Raw genomic sequence first — 24,489 nt, forward strand, 5'->3', positions numbered from 1 at the left:
AATCCATACAGGCCTACTCACTTTACCATACTTCTGATCGTTTTCTTATTTAGGAAAGGGGGCTGACTTCTCCAATATAATCTCTGGTGTTGGTCACGCCTCCCAAATACCGCATCACGGATGAGAGTCCCCCATACATGTGCTAAGGTACCAAAGCCATATCAGTCCTTGTTTCACTATTTCTGAGAATTTTTCATTTCGTGAGGGGGGCTAACTCTTCTATAAATTATGATTAGAAAATTGTATATAGTGAAAGACCTTAGGAATAACCAGACAAACTCCCAGGACTTCACTTTCAATTCTTTCCTCCATCTCTGATCATTTATATTTTTGGGAGGGGGACTGACCCCCTCCCCAAGAATCACTGGGTGGTTCATGCTTCGCAAATATCTCATTACGGATGAGAGTCCACTGTACAACATGTATTAAAATATCAAAGACTACCTTCCCTTCACTATTTCTGAGAATTTTTGATTAGGTGAGGGAGCTTCCTCCCACCCTAAAAATCATGGTTGGAAAACTGTACATAGCGGAAGACCTTCGGAGTAACCAGACGAATTCACATGGGAAGTTTCATTCACATCTTTCTCCTATTTCTGACTTTTTTTTCGGGGGTGGGGGGGAAGGACTGACTCCCCCAGAAATCACTGGTTTGGAAGTGAAGCTCCCAGAACATCGCATTACGTTTAAGATTCTAATGTACCATTTGTACTAAGATATCAAGGCCATATCTGCCCTCTCTTCACTACTTCTGAGATATTTTAATGTGGTGGGGGTGAGGGGATTGACCACTCTAAAACTCATGGTTGGAAAATTGTATATAGTGGAAAACCTTCCCAGCAAATGGAAGAAGTCACATGGGAAACTTCATTCAAATCCGTTAAATAGCCTAGGAGGGGTTAAAGCATACACACACACACACACACACACACACACACACACACACACAAACTGGACCTCGAGCAACGGTATAGGACGCTTTGACGAAAATGATAATAAACAACAACAACAACAATAACAGTAATAGTAATAACACAGGTGGTGAGGGGAACAACAAACCTTGCCTGGCAGCAGTTGTTTTAGTGCTATTAAATACTGATTCATAACTGCCATTTAGTGTCAGTAAACAGTTAAAGTCACAACTAACTTCAGTTTCAACTTGCCCTATGAAACTCCTAATTAAAGTCTACGGTAATGGGGCAACAAACTTCACATTCAAGAACTCGCCCAGTGAAACTCTTGATCTTGCGTTTCACCTTTCAAACTTGTAGACATTACCTCCACAGTTTAATCAGTTCCTCTTGGGACCAGTGCCCACATATCCTGGAAAGTTTCATGTAATATCATTCAGCCGTTCTTCTGAAATGTTGCTGACAAACAAAGAAACAAAGAAACTTGACCAAAAACAATACCTCGCCGGACTCTGTCCGGGCGAGGTAATAATGATGATGATGATGATGATGATGATGATGATGAGGAGGAGGAGGAGGAGGAGGAGGAGGAACAAAAGTAAATAGCTAAATAATAATCAACAAAAAATAAAAAATATATAAACGGATTGAAGGGGTGAAGTTCACAATAAATAAAGGAAAACTGCTTTCCAACACGTCATTGCCACCTCGTAAGTTGATTTACTAGGTTACCCCAATGTATGGTGCTGGAGAGGGACACCTTCAAGTGGTGGCACTGACATGACCGGGTGACTCTGCTGCCTGGTCATACAAACGTCCCTCAGCTCCTTTCCTAACCCCACAACAATAGGAAGTGAATTTCAGTCTACAGTTTACTGGGTTCACACTCATATGAGCCTGGGATTGCAACTGCTACTACTACTACTCCTACTATTACTACCACCTCAATCTACAGTAGCAATTATTTGTAAAAGGTTGTGACATTTTAGAATTCATTCCTCAAGCATAGGCGAAAATGCCTATGAGGGAATGAGTGAAGTCTTCAGTCTCGTAGCATCATGTAAATATTATTCTCTCTGCCACCAGATTATATAATTAAGAAACCTCTCGTAGTGAAAGGCTCGGTAAAAGCTGTATCATGACCCTCATGTTAGAAAAGGCCTCTCCTAAGCTATAAAATCACCTGGAGATAGGAAGAATGAGATGAAAAATTCGAAACGGGACTGATGTGGTTCATCATCATATTCTGATATTATTAATGGCACACTTTGAATAGTCTGAGAGGTAAGCTACCCACCGAGTGATTCCTTTTGGCAAGTTCCTCTGCGATTGCCATAATGAAGTGTTTATGGCTGCGGGAACCAAAAAGATCTACGACGAGGATTCGAGATGAGGGTGTCTCCTGCATTTCAGTTCCGGCCACCACCAAAACCATGGCAATCACGCCCACTATACCTCCGATCACCCGCATTTCTGAAACAAGATGGCCTAATGTGTTGGACACTTATAGCTGTATTTAGCTTCGCAACCAATTAACTGGATTTCTGAAGAAAAATAGCCAAATGAAAAATATAACGTTTTGGACACTATGAATGTTGTTATACCACAGATAAGCCACATTTCTGCAACGAAGATTTTTATCACATTTAAAATCTTATCCCGGGATGGGATAGTCATATTTGCAATCAATTTCCCATGTAACTTAAATATGTTTTGCAGGAAGAACTAGACAAGGGAAGATTTTTCACTCCTTTCCCTAATCTTCCTGCAGAAAACAGTTATAACCTGCATTGATTTTCGTCTCGTAACTAAGTTGTATTTATGAAGTTAAAACAGGAGACAGAGGAAGATTTGACAGCCTCCTTGTTCCTAAATCAAAGCAGAACCTGACTTACGACGAGGAATCGATCGTAAGTGCGTTTGTGTATCCCGGCTCAATTTTGTTTTGTTTTTTTTCCTGAATAGGTATAGGGATAACCGGTATTTGAAATATGCTTTTTAATGTCGGTTTCCCCTGCATATTCACGGATGCTTACATAGGTAAAGCCTGCAGAAGAGATGAAAAATAGCATTAAAGATGACCACATATTTGAACGAAGAAAACAACAATTTGTACACTATGTGAATGCTGTGGCCGTACAACCTAAGAACAAGTTATTCTGCCCATCTTCGTATATTAACACTTTGATGAATATAGAATAAAGCAACCGAAATGTTTCAAGTAGACTCTGGTCCCTAAAATACGTAACACATTTTGAACACAATAAGAGTGCTGTGATCTTATAATCTAAGGTCACGTTATGCTGCATATCTTTGTATAGTTGAGCAATAAGATATAATGAGTCAGGCCCAAAGAATATAGAATCAGTAACCGAAAAATTCAAGCAAACTATGCTCAGTACAAGCTACAAAGCATTTTGGATGGCATATGACTGTTGTGGTCATATGATCTACTGTTGAGTCAAATAAGAACAATACAGATGGAGTAGATGAACAATTAAAACAAACGAAGAAAAAGATAATAGATAAAACGTCATGAGACAGTTCATTCATGACTAAAAGGGGACAAACTCATGAATTAAAAAAAGCCATGCAGAGAGAGAGAGAGAGACAGACAGAGAGAGACAGACAGACAGACAGACTGGCAGACAGACAGACAGAGGAACAGAACAACGATCTACGATCAAAATTAAACACAGGCAAAAAATCAGACTTATTTACAGTGGAAGACACCTTGTCAGCAGACCTACTGTAGAGCCCAAGGTCAAGGCCACAGGGAAAGGTCAATTGTCAAGGTCACAGAACAAGATTAACAGTTCTGATCTGATCGCAACCAAATTTGGTGGAAAGATTATGGTCGTAGGTCAAGGTCACACGGTGAAGGAAGATGGTCATCCCTTAGACCTGTTCGTGGGCAAGGATGTTGCACTCCCGCAGTGCACATTTTCGTTGTATAAGTTGCTTTTTCTGTTTTCTTGAGCTCTTTGTAACTGTTCATGAATATCTACATACCGTACGCATTCTGTGTGAAAGACACGCAAGCTTCGTTAATAATCAAATTATTTAGAGAAGTACTGCTATCTTATGATAAGAGCAATGTGTGTTAGAAGGCACGTCGAAAGCTTAATACTCGCACATAATGAAACATAGACACACAAAATCCCATTCACAAGATCAATTATGTTTTTTACACCCGCGCTTGCGGAGTGAGTGAGTGTTATGTTTTGCTTGGTGTGTGTGTGTGTGTGTGTGTGTGTGTGTGTGTGTGTGTGTGTGTGTGTGTGTGTGTGTGTGTGTGTGTTTACGCATATGCGAGACAATAATGTGTATAAACAATACGGTGTAACCTACTACTGTGTATACCTATAAACACGGTCAAAAAAGCTTTACGCAAGAGGAGTTTGATGAAAGCTTGTTTGGTCAGGATATCTCGTTATATCCCAAGAACATTAACCAGTTGGGTGTATCATCTGAATATCCGTGTACTAAAAATACTGGCTAGGAAATATCAATGCAAGTGATATATGGCATCCTCGTGAAAGCAGGTCTACCAACTAAGGATAGAATGAATCGAACATTATACAACGGTCATCATTTGTGGTGTTAGATTATTTCGCGAGAACTGTTTACCCATACTACTGTGCCTGAGTGTACAGAAAGGCATGATGATGTACGTGAAACAGGCCTGGTGGTGTATGTGATAATCTGCAATGGGCCAGTATACCTGCTGTAAACAAGTCAGGTCTAGCTTACTTAACCATCAGTTGACTATCGATGAACGGATAAAAGTGAAGCAGGAAGGCGGACAGACTACAACACCACCGAGGGGAGAAAAACTACAGGCGTCATTGGCCACAAATCTATCCTAGCCCACGTAACTCGGAGCGCCACTGTTGCCACGTCTTTTGCCTTGGAAGACTATAAGATTAGTAAAAGATATCTACTTACAGGCACAGATTGAAACAACATATACTTCTCCACATGTCACTGTCATACACTGACTTACGGTCGTGTCATCCATAAAATGAGAATGTGCAGTAAAGCATTACAGACAGAAATACAACACAGACCACTATGTACTTAATCAAAAGCTAATCTTGGTCAGGTAAATGATAGCAGCTGAGCTCACAGTACCAGTCCATACAGCTTGAAGGAAGACAGATGGTAAACTTTATTGTTGTGATTTATTAAACTTTTCATTGCATAGTGATTAAAATTTCCAAAGTAAAGATCTATACCGTTTAACGAAAAGATTGAAGGAACTTTCCTTCTCTTACTTCTTGCATCAGAGAGATAAGACTAGAAGGTCGTTTGATTGTCGGCTACTCTACAGTGGTCTATCACGAGCAGCACGAGATAGCAAAGAGTACCTTTCATAGACGCCACTATCTGTACGAATGAGCATTGTCACTGTGATTTGCAGAAGTTTTGATAAGACGTAGTGGTTGCATTATCGCGATAAGTTTTATAAGAGAGAACTTATGTTTCTCTCCATTTTGTTAGTTGTGTTCTTTTTCATAGTCCCGCGCACACACGTCCGACTTTGAAACTTCACTAATCTCAGTAATGCAGTCTATCAACAGTATATCCAGTACACGTTATTGCCGTTTATTCAGCAAGCAAAGAATCTAGATAGTCCACATCTTGCCTTTCACCTTGAACTGTCTGCAAATGGTAGAAGAGTACTGTGTGTGTGTGTGTGTGTGTGTGTGTGTGTGTGTGTGTGTGTGTGTGTGTGTGTGTGTGTGTCACACAGGCAGGCAGAAAGACATACAGAGACAGGAGAGGAGAAGAAAGGAGAGGAGAGGGAAAGGGAGAGGGAGAGCAAAGCTCACACACACACACACACACACACACACACACACACACACACACACACCTTGCCCAGCATATAATCCATCACGATAAAGGGACATTCTGAACCATGCTAGTAATTTCTCTCATGATAAGGGCAAAGACCACCCTTTGCTACATTACATTGTATTTATCTCATTCAGTATTCTTAATTTTATTCTTGCTATGTCCAGATGACTGCATCCTGTGACGAGAGATTTTCCCAACTGTAGGTGTTAAAGGCAACCTTCATAAACCCTTCAATAAAGGTGTTTATGAAAGACAATAAAACCACCTTGAGGTAACAATAATAACCTAACCTAATATCCAGATGATAATCCACCTTATGACAGATCTGTGGTAGTGAAGGGGTTAATTTAGGTTGCATCTAATTCCTCATGGTTGAAAAGTCTCTCCAGAGCTTAACAAAATCGTCTGGCGGTGATAACAAGAGAATATGAAATGTCTGCAGATTAAAGGGAATATGAGCATAACGTAACATGTTACGTTATATTTTATTGTAATCCCTTCGCTACGATGATATATATTGATTCTTGCAATATTCAGACAGCTCTATGCAGCTTATGAGTTTGAGACATTTTGGTCTGAAAGGATTAGACACAGCCTTCATTAACCCCCAGTACAACTAAAGAACTCCACTAAGCTGAGCAAAAACTTGTCTGGTAGTAGAATGAATATATTTAAAGGACTACTGGCGACTGGAGAGGATAAAGACATACACTACCCTATGCTACAGAATGTTTTGCCATAAGGGTATATGGTGTCAAGTATTACAGTAAATTCCACTTTGTTAAGAGCATTTGCCTCCACATGACATTATATTCCACTCTACCACAGCATATACCTGGCCGTCAGTGGTATAATGTCGTGGGAAGGGATCCCTAACTTTAATTCCTCGGTGGAACGGACTTCTCCCACTATCTTCATGTGTGAAATAACGTTCCATCACTTAGAATGTCCTTTGTCACATTTTCTGTCATATAAGTCTTCCATTAGGCACAGACGATCAACTGGTACTCGAACCCATATCCATAAAAACAAAGTTCCTGTAGTAGCAGTAAATAAATGCTGCGTTCAAGAAAATGATAAGCTTTATTATTTTCATACTACAAAAGTTTTATATGTATGGAGATATCATACATAAAGAATTTGATATTACATCATGAAATCCGGTGTACAGTTGTGTGAAAGCTATTTATATTTTGGTATGTGCCGTGACAGAACATCCTCAAACTTAAATTTACAAGCCAACATAATGTAAAGATATCTTCTTTACAATATATATATATATATATATATATATATATATATATATATATATATATATATATATATATATATATATATATATATATATTCCTGTACACACACACACACACACACACACACACACACACACACACACACACACACATTCATAAGTAACACCATGAATGGTCCGTTTAACCACATCTTTACATTGTATAATGGAACATCAACACTTCTACCCAAAATAGAATATATTCCACTTACACTAAAAATGGGATAACCAGCTACAAGTGATTCAGTGTGGGGAAACACGTAGCCAACTCTTGCATAACATCCGCTGTGTGTCGCCTGAATGACGAGCTTACACTGATAACCCGACCCATACACCAAGATACTGCCACACCCGTACTGTATATATTTATTCATATACTGCATATTTATTCGTAGTTTGAGAGAGTATTGTAAGAGGGACTGGGTCTTCAACAGAACGCCTTCCAGGCATTTCTATCTCTACTCAGTAACGACTCCTACCCTCAAGACAGACAACATTCACCCTCCCTCATGATAACTCCAAAGTTTTCCTTCCACCTCTCACATGACCTGCCAACCTTTTCTCAGTCAAGCTGCTATATTCCCGCACATCTTTCCTATAAGTCTCTCAAGGACTATTTTCAGTGGAATAGGAGGCTTCGTTGCACCTTTTCCATAGCGATTCATTTAGCATACTACACCTTAACATTCCCTTTTCTCTTGTTTATATCGTCCAATTATCATGAGCCTCCATTAGTAACATACAGTACAAGAAGATACTGATTTGTACAAAATAAATCGCTAAGAAAGAGATGTAACGAAATCTTCTAAGCCGCTTACGATACAACTATTATTCCCTTAACACTCCTTAACCTCTTGACCATAAAGAATATTTTTTGTAATTTTGTTGTAACCCCCCCAAAAATATTCAGTTTAGCAGACACCTCCGCCTCCCCCTCTCCCCCATAGTGACGGGACAAAAACGAGATTCTGATAAGGCCAGACACTTCATTGTAATACTCAGTGATGACCACCAAACTGATAAGAGTACATAGCTCCACGCCCTGATAATACAGTACTTCCACACTCTGACAATACAATACCCTCACACTCTAACAACACAATATCTTCAAATTCATAGCAATACAAAACTTCCACACTCTAACAATACAATACCTTCACACTCTAACAATACAATACCTTCACACTCAAACAATACAATACCCTCACACTCTAACAATACAATACCTTCACACTCTAACAATACAATACCTTCACACTCTAACAATACAATACCTTCACACTCTAACAATACAATACCTTCACACTCAAACAATACAATACCTTCACACTCTAACAATACAATACCTTCACACACTAACAATACAATACCTTCACACTCTAACAATACAATACCTTCACACAAAAAATACATACCTTCACACTCTAACATTACAGTACCTTCACACCCTAACAGCACAATACCTCCACACTCTAACAATACAATACTTTCACACTTCAGCAATACAGCACCATCCTACTTAAATAATACGATACTTCTTTCACTCTGTTAATACTTCCTCGTTCTAACAATACCTCCACACTTAAGCAATAACATCCTCCACATTCAAACAATACACTCTCACTAACAATACAGTACCTCTAGTTAAGAACGAAAACAAAAGTGATGACTGAGCATGAATTAAGAAACATTCCCAAATATAAATATTTAAACTCAAGAAAAGAATGGTGTGAATGTTGTTCAACTGGATGGGAAAGCAAAAAAAAGAAATCAAAGAGGGAAGGCACTGAACAACGAAACCTCAGTCAAGATCCCTGGCTGCTCCCCGCACAACCTAAGCTCTCAACCAAGATGTGTTCTGTGCTTGATTCTCACTATTATCAGTAAAGACTAGATTATAATGTAACTTTGGATAGATTTTCAGAACTGGAGGAGTTTAATGCTGCCTTCATTACCCGCTTCACTACTAGATGTCTCAGCTGTGTTTAATCAAATCACCTGTAAGTAACAAGAATAAAAATGACGCCATTGCATTTACGATGTTGGCATCATTTACACAGCAGATTCAGTGGTCGGTTTCTCATAGCCATTGTACGAGTCAGACAACGGGAGAAGACACAACGAAGGCACTTATAGGCGAGGCATAAGACCAGCAGCAGAACCATCGCCGTCACCACCACCACCATCAGCCACACGTTCACGTTGTAGAGCTGGTACCTGCGCCACAACGTGGTTCATTAGCACAATAAACAAAGATGGGTTCATTTAGTTGGTGTAGGACATCCTGGTATTGGCAGTGGGAGGAAGACTTATCAGAATGAGGGTGAATGGGTACAGAATGGCAGGGCAAGTATCTATTATGGGATTATGATGACCAAGGAGTGAGAACCGAAGAACGATGAAGGACGACCCAGCTGGCTATAAGAAATAATCCCATAGGAATGAGATGAGAATCAAATAGTATTTTGAATGATCAACTGAGGTGAAAGAAGATAACTGCTATCTGCATAATGAGGAAGATAATTAAAGCAGAAATACTAGACCAGAGATTAGCTATTCTCTGTGTAAAGGATGGAACAGATCCTGATGGGCATGGAAATGAGCAACATCAACTAAGTGTGATATGGAACCCACTGGAGCACTGCAAAGGACCCACCAAGGCATATGGACGGCAGGGCAGCGGAGGTGGGTGGCACCGCGGTGTCTGATGACATACTCGACCCAGTAGGTGGTCCAGGCCCCCGGGGACACTGGCTGATCGCGCATCACGCTCGACCGACGTAGTACCTCCTCCCTCATCCTAATAGCAAAATGAGAGCCGCAAGTACTGATACTAAATAATGATTGATTATCATCTAAGATCAAGGAATAATATAACTTGAGAATAATTATCTCTTTTTCACGAACCAATGCAATACAAAGTCAGACACTTCGAAAACGTTTTAAGTAAACTCTGTGCCACGAACTTAAAGGTAGGAATGTTGGAATTCTTCGTGTCTGGCTTACCTTGTGTCATGTATGACGTCCAGGATGCTGCTGCGTAGTGTGTCGTAGGTCAGGTCCTCCCAGTGTAGTGCCCGGCCCCAGCCCTCACGCTGTGCTTTATTGAGATTGTGCCTCTGGTCTACGGCGACTGGTAAGCCAAGGACAGGAACTCCGTGGTAGGTGGCTTCCTGCAGGCTCAGAAGACCCCCGTGTGTGATGAATATCTTTAACTGAGGGTGACCTGAAAATATCAAAAGAAAATTTATGGGTAATTCGGGGCATTACAATGTTTATATTAATATTAATAAAGATTTATATGAATTTGACGTTCGGGAGAGCATATAGCAGTATATATATATATATATATATATATATATATATATATATATATATATATATATATATATATATATATATATATAGCAGTCGTAACAAAATGGTTAAAACCACCTCAATTAATGTTTAACCCAAAGTCTGAAACTATAGCTTAGTACAGCTAACGATTTATTGCAGCCAGACGATTTCGTTTGTCTCAGGGAAGTCCATCGCAACCAGGTAGCATATTAGTATGAAAGTGTTTGGGACATATACAGGCTATGGAATTAATATTAATTAATACTGATTATTCCTAAAGTAGAAGAGCTTTAAATTAAACCTTAAACCTACGTGGACATCTTTCATAACGAGGTGTACGCCTGAAGATGATTTTGCCCTCAGTAAGAATGAGATATCTACGACAGTAATTTGGATGTCTGCTAATGATGTGGGTACTGAGGATTAAGGACCAATTGATAATAGGTCTACGCACTTTGAATTCACATCCAGCTGGATGGAGAGAAACTGTGGCGTCACCGGATGACGAGAAAGAAAGCGATGCTATAGCAGAGACAGTCTTCTTTCCACCGTTGGCTGAAGGTGCGCGCAGGTTTGTGAAATTTTCACAGAAAATTAAAATGTAGGTAAACTTTTAATAGCAAGGCACCATTGGAATGTGTATTCAGACATCTTTAATGCTGGTGTGGTTATAATATATATTGTGGATGGAAGTGAACAAAGGATAATTCCAAGTGGTGACCAGGTGAATGTACCCGACCATGGCTGGAACACAAATGGACGAGATGTGGTCCAGTCCCAACAGTCATCTGGCTTGCGATATCACGAAACTCCCTGAGCAAAGAGGATAACTTTTATTACCGATATGAGCAGAGGTGTTACTGTCTGGGCCTTGATATGAATAAGATCAGCTGAGAGCGTTCGATGGCTCATTCTCTCAATGCTGGGTAGCAATGTGTTCCTCAAGGCTTTCAGTGGCCCATACTGTCAGTGCTAGGTGACTGCAAGCTATCAGCAGACAATTTACGAGCTTTGCTTGATTCCCGAGAAGGGGCGACTTCCCACTCTGTCTTTATGGTTGGCTAATCAGATATCAATACTCCTCTCCCAATGAGGCAAAAGAGTACCCAGTGTTCCATGGCAGATGATACTTGTACGGGATCAGGACACTTCTCGTTCCTTTGTTGCATAGTACTGTAGATATTTTAGCAGTATAAAAGAACTTTCAAATAACACTCAGAATTTATCATATAGTTAAATGGTAAGCACAATATAATTTTCCATGTACATAGTCTCCGTATGAATGTTTTTTACATACATAGGATTTTGGTACAGTAAATAAATGGTTGGGTATTGAATAAATATAACTATGATAATTCCATCAATACTTGTACTTATTATTCATATTACGCCAAGTCGTATAAGGATGCTGTGTCTTGGCAATGCCGATTACTGACCGAGCACATCCTGCTGGGGAAGCCACTTGCTGACACGCACGTTGGGCGGGAGTCCCTCCATGGTCTCCTCGTCCCACTTCCACAGGACTCGCTGCTCCAGTGACGCGAACACTTTCAGCAGCACAGACCGGTACCTGTCAACACACACACACAACACGCACACAGTTATTACGTTCAGCAGAGGATATTGGATTTGCTATATTGCTCTCAGCTTTCTGAGTTTTCATTTTAGTTTATGAACTTCTTCTGCCATTGGGAGCTTACTTATTTACTGAAGGTGTATTAAGGTTGGGAGTAAAAATAATGCCTGTACAAGTATATTGTGATTTTTTTTTACACCAGGTTGTGCAACATTGTAATGTTTTGTGCGGGGGAGGATGGGTAAAGACATGTAAGGAGAACTGCGGGGATGAGCGAGTACCAATGTATCTTGGATGAGGCCATAGTAATACCAGCCCCTCAGACTCTAAGTTGATAATCTGTGTTGCCCAAAATTAACAAATACAGAAGTAAATCCGATTCTTTTAGATAACCTATATAGTTTTCTATAATAATGGTTGAAATATGGTAATGTAATAGAGTTCAACTGCAGTCTGACATAATATATATACATAATTGATACAAATATGAATTTACTGCTAATTGGTGATTGCTACGATGAGGTAATGAACTGATGTACTCACTTTTCTGGCATGTTCGAAGGCTTCACCAAGGTTCCCAGACTAAACAAGATGAAGCCAGCAGTGCCTGAACCAGCAGCCCACTCCTCCATATCCTTCGAAAACAATTACTGTATTATGTATTAGGGTTAAAGTAATATTATGGCCAGTTATACATGACTTAGGTGTTTTCTCATTTACTTCTACAGAACCCAAAATTTATCTGAAACGAATGATCAAGAAATGCCTGTCTTCAGACTGACTTTTACTTTTTAAAATCAGTTGTCATTTTAGACAAACTTATACTAATATCAATTAACTTTAACATTTGGGCTGGCAGACTGCTAACTGTACGTCAGGCAGAGAAGGACTCACCGGGGGAAGAGGCTGTGAGGGACGGCAGTGGATACCTCCAGCGTGAACCACAGTAGGAGTGTAGGGCATCGCCGGCGTTTCCAAAGTCCGAACGCTGAGGACACCAACAGCCTCAGTTAATTTCATACACTATGCAGATCCTGGCAATATCTTTCAATATAAATACACAATGATATAGACTGGAGACGAACCTTCAGCTACTGTTCCGCTTGTTTACCTTCCACGACCTATAAGAAATAAATGAATAGAATTCTTTATCACTCATTCTCAGGGAATAATAACAGTCATCAGGTGAGGCCAAGCTCCCACCCAGCAGTTGTGGCGGTTAGTCGATTCCTTGACTATATGTACCCTATATATTCTGCTAAAATTTCAGTGTTTCTTATAAAATGAATTACGTGCATCATCACGACATTATACAGCAAGTGAGTTTGTATGGCTTCTTTGCAGCAGAAGCTGATTCATAGCTACTTAAAGAAACTTTCCTCGAAGAATGAATGGCTGTGTTCACCACGAGTTATGACTGGTTTACAACAGCCAATTAGCCTGATGTTTGCTGTTGGCTGCAGATCATCTCTCCCCTTTTTTTGGTCGATGTTCTCAGCTGCAGAGTCATTTTGAGATGTTGAATCACTCAGCCAGTGTTACCATTGAAGAGAAAATAACCGAGTGATGTGGTACAATCATACTGCACGGCTAAGATGGAGGAACATTGTCTCCCACCACACATTTGATGACAAGTGACTCTATTGGCCGTTGCTGACATACGAGGACATCTAACCTGGGTGCTATATTGTAATCATGTTGTGAATGGATAGATAGATAGGTAGATAGATAGATATAGATAGATAGATAGATATAGGTAGATAGATAGATAGATAGATAGATAAAGACAGAAAGTTAGATAGATAGAGAGATAGATAAATATATATATATATATATATATATATATATATATATATATATATATATATATATATGTATATATACAGATAGATAGATAGACAGATAGATAGACACACACACACACATATACTGTACATATATATATATATATATATATATATATATATATATATATATATATATATAGATAGATATATATATATATATATATATATATACTGTATATATATATGTGTGTGTGTGTGTGTGTAAATATAATCAGTTTACTTTCTCACCTGTTGGCTATTAAAAGACTGCTACTGTTGACCCTCAGTTTCTCCAAGCTTGGTACGTCGTCTGGAAACAGCTTGCGAGTCCGACACTCAGCATCCATCCTAACATACAGACAACAGCCCCTTAGTCCTCTTAAATATACTGAGGATTTCTTGTTATGTCCTTGTCGATAATTAGAAACTTCTGACTAGTACATGTATGTATGCAGTTGTCACAGCAGAAAAACGTATCCACCTCCAACCCTGCACAAACTGCAGGTGGTGAGTGAGTAATGTATTTCGTCTGTCACAGCTCTTAATTGTTGGGAAAATTTACAAATCACAGTTGTTAACAGAAATTGTGCAACGAAAATAACTTAGAAATCACTTCATAAGAATCCAATCATACCTACAGTTGTTACATGAGAGAGTTCCAAAGTTAATTTATTTAGGAAAACCAAAACCAGCAAACAGCGTTTGTCAAAAACATAAAAAAGCCTATCAAAGGCTTCTTAATGCTTGTATTACATGTTCATGACATTTTAAATAAACTTCCTGAAACTGTTTATGGAAACTGTAAAAAACAATACATGTTAATGACAAGTATCAAAATATTTAATAAAGTGTATGAAGACGTAGCAATGGCAGTGCTCCAAAAAGTACAGGAACAAAGTCAAGGCATTAAAACTACATGTAATCCCATCCCTATTTTTAAATACCTTTGTGCATTGCACGGTTGTTGAATAGTTATACCATAATGGCAGTGCTCCAAAAAGTACTGGAACAAGGCCAAGGCAGTAAAACGACATGTAATCCCATCCCTATCTTTTCATACCTTTGTGCACTGCTTGGTTGTTGGATAGTTATACCATTATCATGAAACTTTTCGGGTGCACTTATGCTACATCATAATGACACGCACTGGAGCAGAAAGAAAAAATGTAGAGATGGGATAATATGTAAACGTACTGCTTCAACATTTGCCCCAATGTTTTTTTTTCTTTCTTTCTTTTTTTTTCACACTGCCATCTCTACATCTTCATACTTTTTTTTTTTTTACTGACTTTTAAAAAGCCTCTATGTAAGAATGCCCCGAATGTGGTTGTAAGTTATTCAACCTATGACGTCGCAGTAGTGAAGGGATTAATGAAGGTTCCACCTAACCAGTTCCCATTTGAAAGCCTCTGGAGCTGAATAAAATCAACTGATAACGAGAAGTGCACTGATTGGTCTGTGACGACCTTCTGCCCTTGCTCTATGACCTAGACCTTTTGAGTGATTGTTCTCAAACTCGAAACTCGTCACCCATTCATGACCAAGAACCACTCCACTAAGTTTGGTTCAAACTAGATCAAAAGTGTTTAAGTTGACCTTGTCCTCTGATCTTGATCTTTGTCCTGTTGTTCTCAATCCTAACCAATTTAATCTTTGCCTGACACTAAATTGTTCCATCAAGTTTAATTCAAATTGAATAAAAACTAGAGGACCTCTCGAGGCAGGGAATCATTCCAGCCGCGAGCAGATGCATATCTAGCACGGCTCGGAATATGACCTTGACCTTGACCTACTTTCACCAAAGTCGAACTCGTAAGAGATTTTCATCCCTACCGCACACCTGTAAAATTTTGTGATGGTATCATGAGAGGTTCCAAAGTTATCGTGGCAACAGACATACAGGCCTTGACCTACTTTCACCAATTTCGAACTCGTACGAGATTTTCATCCCTACTACACACCTGTAGAAATTTGTGACGATATCATGAGCGGTTGCGAAGTTATCGTGGCAACAGACACACAGAACTTGACCTACTTTCACCAATTTCGAACCCGTGATCGATTTTTTTCCCTACTACACATATATAAAATTTTGCGATGCTATCTTGAGCAGTTGCGAAGTTATCATGCTAACAGACATGCAGGCAAACACACAAACAAATTGAAAACAATATCAGCATCGCTATCACCGCTAGTAAAAATTGAATTAAAGGGATTAAAGTCTGACACTGTTCTGCGACCTTAAATTCTGACTAATTGTTCTCAAAACTGAAACTACATTTTGCTCACCCTTTCCCCTTCCTATAAGTTTTGTTTAAATTTTATCAAAACTGTAAAGTTCGACATATTCCTGACCTATCATTTTTTACCTTTTTAGGGTAGCATCTATGTGCTTTCGACCAAGCGAGGACTGAAACCTCTTTGTGAAAAGAACAAGGTGATCAGTTTTGTTACTTTAAAGCTAGAGGGGTCTAAGAAAGGAGAAGAAGAAGAAGGAAGAAAGGAAAAAGAAAGAAAGAAAAGGAACATTGATAAGTTGGGATTATCATTGTTTTTTACGTGCTTGTATTATGTCTTAGCTAGTTTAGGACGTGTTTTGGGTACAGACAAGCATGAAGATTAAGGTTTGATTCTTAAATTTAATACCTCCGTATTAAGGAGTTACGAAGAATAATATTTGTCAAGGCTTATGGGCACGTCGGCACCATCCTTACACAGTGTCTACTGCCACCTGACAAAACCCTTTTAGCTTCAGGTGAATGGAAGAGTAATAGTATTTCATTGTTTTAAATTGTTTTGTCAGTCCTGCGAAGCAGAATGGTATCATTTTCTGGCAACGTTCCCTATACCGTTACACTAGACTCAGTGTGTGTGTAATTCACCGGGTCGGTCAGGATCACTTGATGGTCGTGATCGTCAGCATTTTACCCTCCCGGAAGGGAGCTGAGAGCTCATATAGTCCGATCTAAGGGCAAGGCTGTGACCTTCACACACCCACACACCCGTCCCCTTGCTCAAGGGGGACAGTAACCACCCACTTCGTCAGTGAAACTTTTCGCAACCTGAGCGAGGCGCGAACTCCCGTCTACCAGATGGTAAGCGAGAACGTTACCACTGCACCAGCGAGCGGTGTGTGTGTGTGTGTGTGTGTGTGTGTGTGTGCTTTAAATCCTCCTAGACTGTTCGATGGATATGAATGAAATTTCCCAGGTGTGTTCGACTGGTTACTTGGAAGGTTTTCCACTATATCCAATTTTGCAATCATGATATTTAGGAGGGTCAACCCCCTCACGAAATTAAAAATTCTCAGAATTAGTGAAAGGAAAGCAGATATGGCTTTGATATCTTAGTACATGTTCCACAACGGACTTTAATCCTTAATGCTATACAGTATCTGGGGAGTGTGATACCCCCTAATGATTCTTGAGGGCCAGCCTGCCTCCCAAAAATTAAAAACAATCAGAAATAGGAGAAAGTGAGCACATGAATTTCAGCATTACTTCTCAGATCAGTTCGTCTGGTTCCTTGATGTCTTCCCCTGTTCAAAGTTTCCCACCATTATTTTTAGGAGGGTTAGCCCCCCTCGCCAAATTTAAATTTTTCAGAAGTAGTGAAAGGAGGGCAGATATGGCTTTGATATCGTAGTACAAGTTGGACAATGAACTTTCATTAGTAATGCGATACTTGGTGGGCATGATGTCCCCAGTAATTCTTGGGAGGGTCAGCCCCTTCCCCATAAAAGAAACTGTCAGAAATAGGAGAAAATTTTAATTGAAATTTCCCAGATGAGTTCGTCTGGTTACTCCAAATGTCTCACAGTATATAAAATGGGAACCATGATTTGTACGCGGCCAGCCTCCCCTCACCAAGCCTGACTTTCTCAGAAACAATGAAAGGTGGCCACATTTGGCTTTGATATCTTAGTACTTGTTGTACAGTTAACTCTCATCCCTACTGCAATATTTAGGAAGCATGATTTCCTCTATGATTCTTGTGGGGGGTCAACCCCACTCCTAAAATTAAAATGCTCACAAGTAGGGCATTGTGAGCACATTGATTATGAAAAAATCGTCATACATATCACAAGACTTGGAATGTAGTTCCCATGTTTTCTCTGGAAGCACAGGAAGAGACTGCACATCTCCTTTCTTAGTTTTTTCATTCTTAACTGATAGAAATAGTTTGCTTGTGGCCAGAATAATACACGGTTATAAAGACTGCTCTTAACACCTTACTTTTCTTTGTACGTCATCTTCCATCCAAAGTATTTTTTTTTTTCTTCAAAACTATTCTTTCGTTGTTTGATCATATCCAGGCAAAAAATATTAATCATAAATCACTTTTTGCATTAACTGCTACAAAAAAAATTTTGATGGTGGCAGTTGGCAACAAAGCCACTTGCCATCGTGCACACGAAGCCCCCCCCCCCCAGCTAGCAGAGGAAAAAGAAAGTTATCTTTAACATAAGGCTGATAGTCACTCAGCTGCATCGCCTCTTTCAGTCATATCTGTGTATGGTTGTGCCCAAAAGTGTTTAGTTACGTTTGTGCATGGATCTGATTTTTTTAGTGGTATCTGCAATTGTGTGTCTGCCTGTACTTGTATTGGGTTTAAAGAAAATTATATACTAGAATTAAAATGTTTTCAGGGAGGCAACGATTTAGATAAAAAAAAAAATGCAATATACTGTAGAATGATATCTGCAAAAGAAAACTAGTAAACAGGTAAAAATCTGCTCTCAAATAAGATTATGACCAAATAATTTCTACATCACTTTATATGTAGAACTTCAGTAAAACTAACTTTCCTGTTATCTCATTGCTGCTCAATATGTATATTTTTATTCAGATCTCACTTTCCATTTGGGACATAAATTTACGTCATGCTGTATCATGTGCATTGGTAATTTTTAAATTTGGATGAAATTGGCAATCTGAACATCTACCTCTATGGTACATAAGAAATAGATAGTTGCATTTGGTGTGGTGATTAAACTATCAAAAAAGCAACAATACCATAGAAGCTGCGTGTAGCACACAAAATGTTTGCCATTTTTCATAGTCTCACTAAATCACGGTCATCGTGACTTAAGGGACCTAAACCCAAAAAAGAACCATGACTGCTTGCAAAACTCATCATTTTGTTTTCACCCTTCCTCTGTTCCATGATGTGGGATATAAAGCCCTTACAGAACTGGAAGTATGACTGGTAACTTTCAAAGTAGCCTACTGTTTAATCTCCATCACCAGCTTGGCTACAATGAACCCAGTCAAACACATTGTTTTCCCTAGTGTAGGGGAACATATATCATGGCTTAAAATACCAGTATTACCACGATCACTGTCAGTTGGTATATTGAGTCATTAAGGGGCCTCACATCCTACCCTATCCACTGAAAGAAAGGTTGTGGACTGCAGTAGGACAGCTTCAACCAACAGGCCACTTGTCTCATGTTCAGGTGAGTCTATGGCCACAACAGCAACAATAATAAGATGCATGCCACACCTGGACATCACACCCAAGTAGGTTGAAGAGATAAAAATCACATTTTCACTTCAGGCTTTCAATCACAATTCCACTTCTGTTAGGGCCTTGTATCACAAACCACAAAATACAGGAGTGAAAAAAAAGTGCTACTCATTTAAAAAAAAAAAAAAAAAAAAAAAAAAAAAGCCTCGGAGACCACTTAATCTCTTTAGTCATGCGACCCCTCACTGTTCATCATGTACAAACGGGCAGTAGGGCTATGATAGTACTTACACTACGAGAATAAGGTGAGGATAGCAGAGGAAAGCTTCTCTTGCAGCAACCAGTTTCATGTGGAAAATTCCTTTGATTTAGCAGTAGAAAATGGACTACCTTGAGTCAAAGAAACTAGTATGTGACAGCTCTGATTATTCTTTAGAGGCTTCGGCGTAGTATTTACTAGGGTAAATAGCTAAATAGGTATATGTGGTTGAAGAATACATTGTCTGACCTAACGCAACCGTCCTGTCGTTTCTCAAAGATTCATAGGTCATAACAGACTTCGAATTGAGACAGGGGACCTCGAGATTCTCAGATGGGATTTCCTAGCCAGCTTACATACAGTTCCATGTTTAGCAGTTATCCCAAACCCCTCATGCATATATTAAACTCTGAAGATAAATTGAATGTCCTATATGAGAGCTCTGGATTACGTTAGAGTATCTATAGTTCTCATAAAACCAACGTCTGGTTCACAAAAACCTACATTGTGCCCAAAAAGATGCGATCAGAATACATAGCTATGTTCAAGAGTTACTGTTTTTTTCTCCCAAATTCCTACAAGACAAAGACACTAAATTTCATCACAAACCATGGCAGAATATGTTTTTACGGGCTACCAGTGTATGCATTACAACCGTGGATAGTGGATGCAGTGTTATATGATTTATTGACATGGAGTTTCCAGAGTATGGCAGACTATGATGCCAGCGTAAAGCCCCCAGCTAGGAGTGTGCGGTCGTCATGGCGGGACCTATAGTTTTTTCTCATTATTCCTTTCATTCCGTCACTGATTTCATGAAGAACTAGTAAACATCCAGAAAGCGCTAACCTCCGCCAACAATAATAAAACTTATGATTTACTGCTGTAATTCCCCTTCCCAACCAAAAGAAATCTTTTTCGGTATCACATAGTCAATTGATTGCACGATCTTAGTCTGTCCTGTTACACATTCCTAGAGAATGCATACCATCACCAGTGTCAATGAAATTTATTATTATTCCTGCATCCGGATGAGGATCCACCTCGAAATCTGTAATCTCTTCCTTGACCCACTGCCCACCTATCAACAAGATTTAAATCCGATAACTTTTTTATGATATCTTGTCCATGGATAAACAGACACAGGTGGACGCACAACCTCCGTCCAACTTCGTTGGTGGAGGTAGCGACTATGCTGGATGGGTTCTTATCACAATAACTAAGATCTTCACACAATGAACAAACTTGGTCTTTGAATCATAAAGAGGATGGAAAAAAAAAAAAAAAGGCTCAGGCAACAATTCTTGGATTTTCCGGCCCACAAGTACGACAGGCATTTCTTGAGGTCATATCCCTACCTCCTGGTAGACTGAATATATTTAAAGGGTGCTTGGGACCGACTGGGCCAAGGACAGTTTTGTAATTATCCAGCCAGGAAAATTAAAATCATAAAACAGCCACCAACAAACAATTGGCAATAAAACAGCCACCAACAAACAATGGGCAATGCAGTCCCATCATTGTAGTGGGGAATGAAACCAATGTTATCTAAGAAATCACACAAAGAGCTTTATACAGTACATATACTGCGATATATTATAGAGCATCCTTACTGGTAACTAAAAATGGAAATATAACTTACCTTGGAATGTAGTGCCAGTAGGTCCACACTACTGAGAACTGGTCGTACAGACTAGTAAGTAATCTACCAGTCAACGTAAGCGGGAATTCCAGATCCAAAAAGTAATTACCCCCTATAGATGAAAAGTAAGGGGTGCCTGCAAGATCACTGTAAGCACCTTGAACCATGTTGGGAGACACATATATCACTGGTATCTGAAAAAGATGAGCAAATATGTGATAAGAAACAATGTCCTCCAAATGATCCACTTTAAAGAGAGAAAAAAAAAAAAGCCGAATTTAGGAATTTCGTACTAATCATGGCTAAATTAGTATCTAAGCACTTTCTAATTCAGTCTTAATTTGCTTCATAAAGGTTTGTTGCCCAAAACAGCAAAGTTTTCTTTATGTATTAATAATATTTGATACAGTACGTAAACAAGCTGTAACCTCACCTGGTTTTTATATGCATAGGGCAAAAAACAATCCGTGAAGGCAATACTGAGTATGACGAGATCAAACTTCTGCTCTTGGATGTTCTGGAATTCTGACGAAGCCAAACCCTGAGCACAGAACGTGTGTGCTATGGGTAGAATATTCCAGATGATGTCCCACTGCCCAGATGTGAAGAGGTTAGGTAGAGAATTGAAGAAGTTAGTGTTGGGTATGTACACTTCCCTCACGTTAGGTCGGGCGCGCGTTGATTCGAAGCCCGTCAGGTATGTTATCTTTGTGGACAGAATGAAGAGATTAGGCTAATGACGAAATCGACTACGGTACAGTATATCATCAGAAAAGGTTACCATAAATCAGGGTTATTCAACTGGCCGCCCCTGGGCCAAATCCGACCCTTGAGTCGTTTTTCATTGGCCCTTTGACAGACTCGGAAGAATGCAAATAAACATATAAACAAACATAAAACAGAAACTTTTGCATTTTTCTTCTTATGTGCTTTTGCGGAAAAAAAAAAAATATATATATATATATATATATATATATATATATATATATATATATATATATATATATATATATATATATATATATATATAAATTTTTTGTTTCGTTCTATGTATAAGTGTTTAGATATTGGAAAAAATGGAGCTAAAATAAATGTATGGCCCTTCTATTAATTTGAGTTTCATAATCCGGCCCTACTCCTGAAGTACTTGAATAGCCCTGCCGTAAACATTAAGAGCTTGATGGAATGGACAAAAGTGAAAAGTTGTCGGTGCTGCTTACCGCATGGTTCCTCTGAGCAAGCTCCTCCGCGATAGCCATGATGAAGTTCTTATGGCTACGGGTACCAAAGAGATCCACCACCAGGATCCGAGAGGCGACAGTCGTTTGTGCCTGCTCAGTTGCTGCCGCCGCTTCCACAACCATCATCATCACCGCCGCCGCCGCCGCTACCACATTGCCATATAGTCTCATATCACAGTAAATGTTACGATCTTGTGTGAAGCAGGTGTTCTGAAACAGGTAAGGCAAGTATACTGACACAGGCAAATGTACTGAAACAGGTGAGCCAGGCGTGCTGAAATACGTGAGACAACTGTTCGCCATGAAATGTACTCAAACTTCATAGTAAACATAAAACATTCAGATTCTTAACTGAATTGCACATGAAACCCATTCAGTAGTTTTCAATAATGTTCAACTTGCACAACATTCTGGATTTCAGAATATCAGAAGTATTTGGTGTGGGGATGTGGCGGTATACTGAACAGACAGGAGGAGCGAGTTCTGAGACGTGGCCTACATTGGAAAAAAAAAATAAAGGCTTATAAAAATTCTAATGAATAAAATTTGACTAAAATAGTAGCCTTCCTACGTCGGTGGGGTATCCTGTTCAACATCCTGCCACGCGAGAGAGATAACAGCACGGTACATTGATTAGCACATCCGCCTAGCATCTGGACGAAGATGGGTTCGATTTTCAGACCAGTCAGCCGCTTAGACAAAGTATGTTTTTCCCCTATTCCCTATTCACCCAGCAGTACTACTGGGGACCAGAGCACAGCACCGACTATTGCGACTCGTATCGTTGGGAAAGATTGGTAATTAGGAAATGGCGATTGTCTGTGTTAATGACCCTCGTACAGTTAGTAGGCAATAATCTAAGTCTTCTTCCTGGCACTTATTTTTGACCGTCATAAATGAAACACCTGTAACTGTTAGACATAGTCAGCGTATTGCGCACATTACAGAGTGCAGGTAGTAACGAAAAAGAAAGGTCACACATTGTGCTATCATCCCATGCTTTCAAAATTATAATTTAAAAATTGGGTGTTTTTATGATACCATTGCGCTCTCAGTTTTAATTATACACCCTTTTTTCCTCACGCCTTGCAGGTCAGCGGATGGAACACCTGGTCTGTGGATACGAGTCTGAGATACTCTGTACAGCTATCGTCGTCAGCGTCCTGGTCCGCGTTGCCCGTATCGTGTAACCGGGAAAAAAGTGATCTGGAAACTACAGTATACATAGAAAATTCATACCAAATGCGTGCACGGGTTTGTTAGGGTTTGGGAGATATGAAGTTGTGCAACAGGTAGCATGACGTATTCGTTTTTTTTCTTGCCAGTTCCAGGCATCTGTATTCATTTCAGGGCAGATTTTTCGAGCGGGAGTGGGATTTAGATGTAATTTCCTTCACAAAGGATTTTCCCTTGGGTAAATAAAAGCATCTGGAGGTAGTGAAAATAAAGAGTACGTCACCTGACTTAAGGAGTAGTACAGCATTATTTGTCGAGTTCTCAACAAATCAATAATAACTATGTTTAATTAGATAATATATTATTGGTTTTAATAATAACATTAGATAAAAGTTGCCCTTCTTAAAGTTATGTTCATTTCAAAGTAAGGTGGCTATTAAAAGAATAATAACAATGATATAAAAATCAGATCCATATTACCCATTCTGCCAGGCTATCAAAGTTCAGAAATGTAAAGGTAGACGACCACATATACCCCTGAAGCAATCAAAGTTCGAAAAATCTTCAGCCACTTCTTTGGTATTCAGATCTGTTGCACGAGGCGCCTGACCGTCACTGCGACTGGTGTTGTAATCCATGAGACTACCATGCATCACATTTTTTCAGGGTAGTACTCTTATCGCTTCTGAATACATTTGCATTGTAAAAGTTCAGTTTCCTAAATTATAGCCAGTAGATTTTAATTCTAGCAGGGTAACTCGGCGTCCCTTGGGTATACAGTGTTGAAGGTGTTACATAATACAAGTGTAATTTTTCTCGTCCAATGATCCCATTCTTAGAATTTCAGAAACATATTTTGGAAAAATAGTCCTCCACGCCCTCTCCCCCACTCTATA

The 24,489-nt window shown here is 39.4% G+C and overlaps 1 protein-coding gene across 1 annotated transcript; it reads right to left on the reverse strand.

Annotated features, from left to right (window-relative positions):
* Nucleotides 1-49: 49 nt before the first annotated feature.
* Nucleotides 50-22,588, reverse strand: LOC145389972 (UDP-glycosyltransferase UGT5-like). The gene is made up of 13 exons (XM_080265068.1): nt 22,397-22,588; nt 21,610-21,882; nt 21,177-21,370; nt 14,056-14,154; nt 12,875-12,968; nt 12,524-12,615; nt 11,841-11,974; nt 10,072-10,291; nt 9,722-9,865; nt 9,122-9,282; nt 2,890-2,958; nt 2,209-2,384; nt 50-142 (listed from the first exon to the last, which is right to left on the reverse strand). Exons 1-13 carry the CDS (start codon nt 22,586-22,588, stop codon nt 50-52), a joined length of 1,941 nt encoding a protein of 646 aa, XP_080121194.1.
* Nucleotides 22,589-24,489: the final 1,901 nt, after the last annotated feature.

Source organism: Coenobita brevimanus, chromosome 14, assembly GCF_032717465.1.
Source record: "Coenobita brevimanus isolate Jiangsu-jjx chromosome 14, ASM3271746v2, whole genome shotgun sequence".
Taxonomy (NCBI): domain Eukaryota; kingdom Metazoa; phylum Arthropoda; class Malacostraca; order Decapoda; family Coenobitidae; genus Coenobita; species Coenobita brevimanus.

Excerpts from the sequence above, each read along its gene's own strand:
- LOC145389972 (XM_080265068.1), bottom strand. The coding sequence starts at position 22,588 with ATGAGACTATATGGCAATGTGGTAGCGGCGGCGGCGGCGGTGATGATG. Across the intron at positions 11,975-12,523 it reads CCTTCGAACATGCCAGAAAA|GTACCGGTCTGTGCTGCTGA; the intron begins GTGAGTACATCA and ends GTGTGTTGACAG. Across the intron at positions 2,385-2,889 it reads AAAGCATATTTCAAATACCG|AAATGCGGGTGATCGGAGGT; the intron begins GTTATCCCTATA and ends ATCTTGTTTCAG.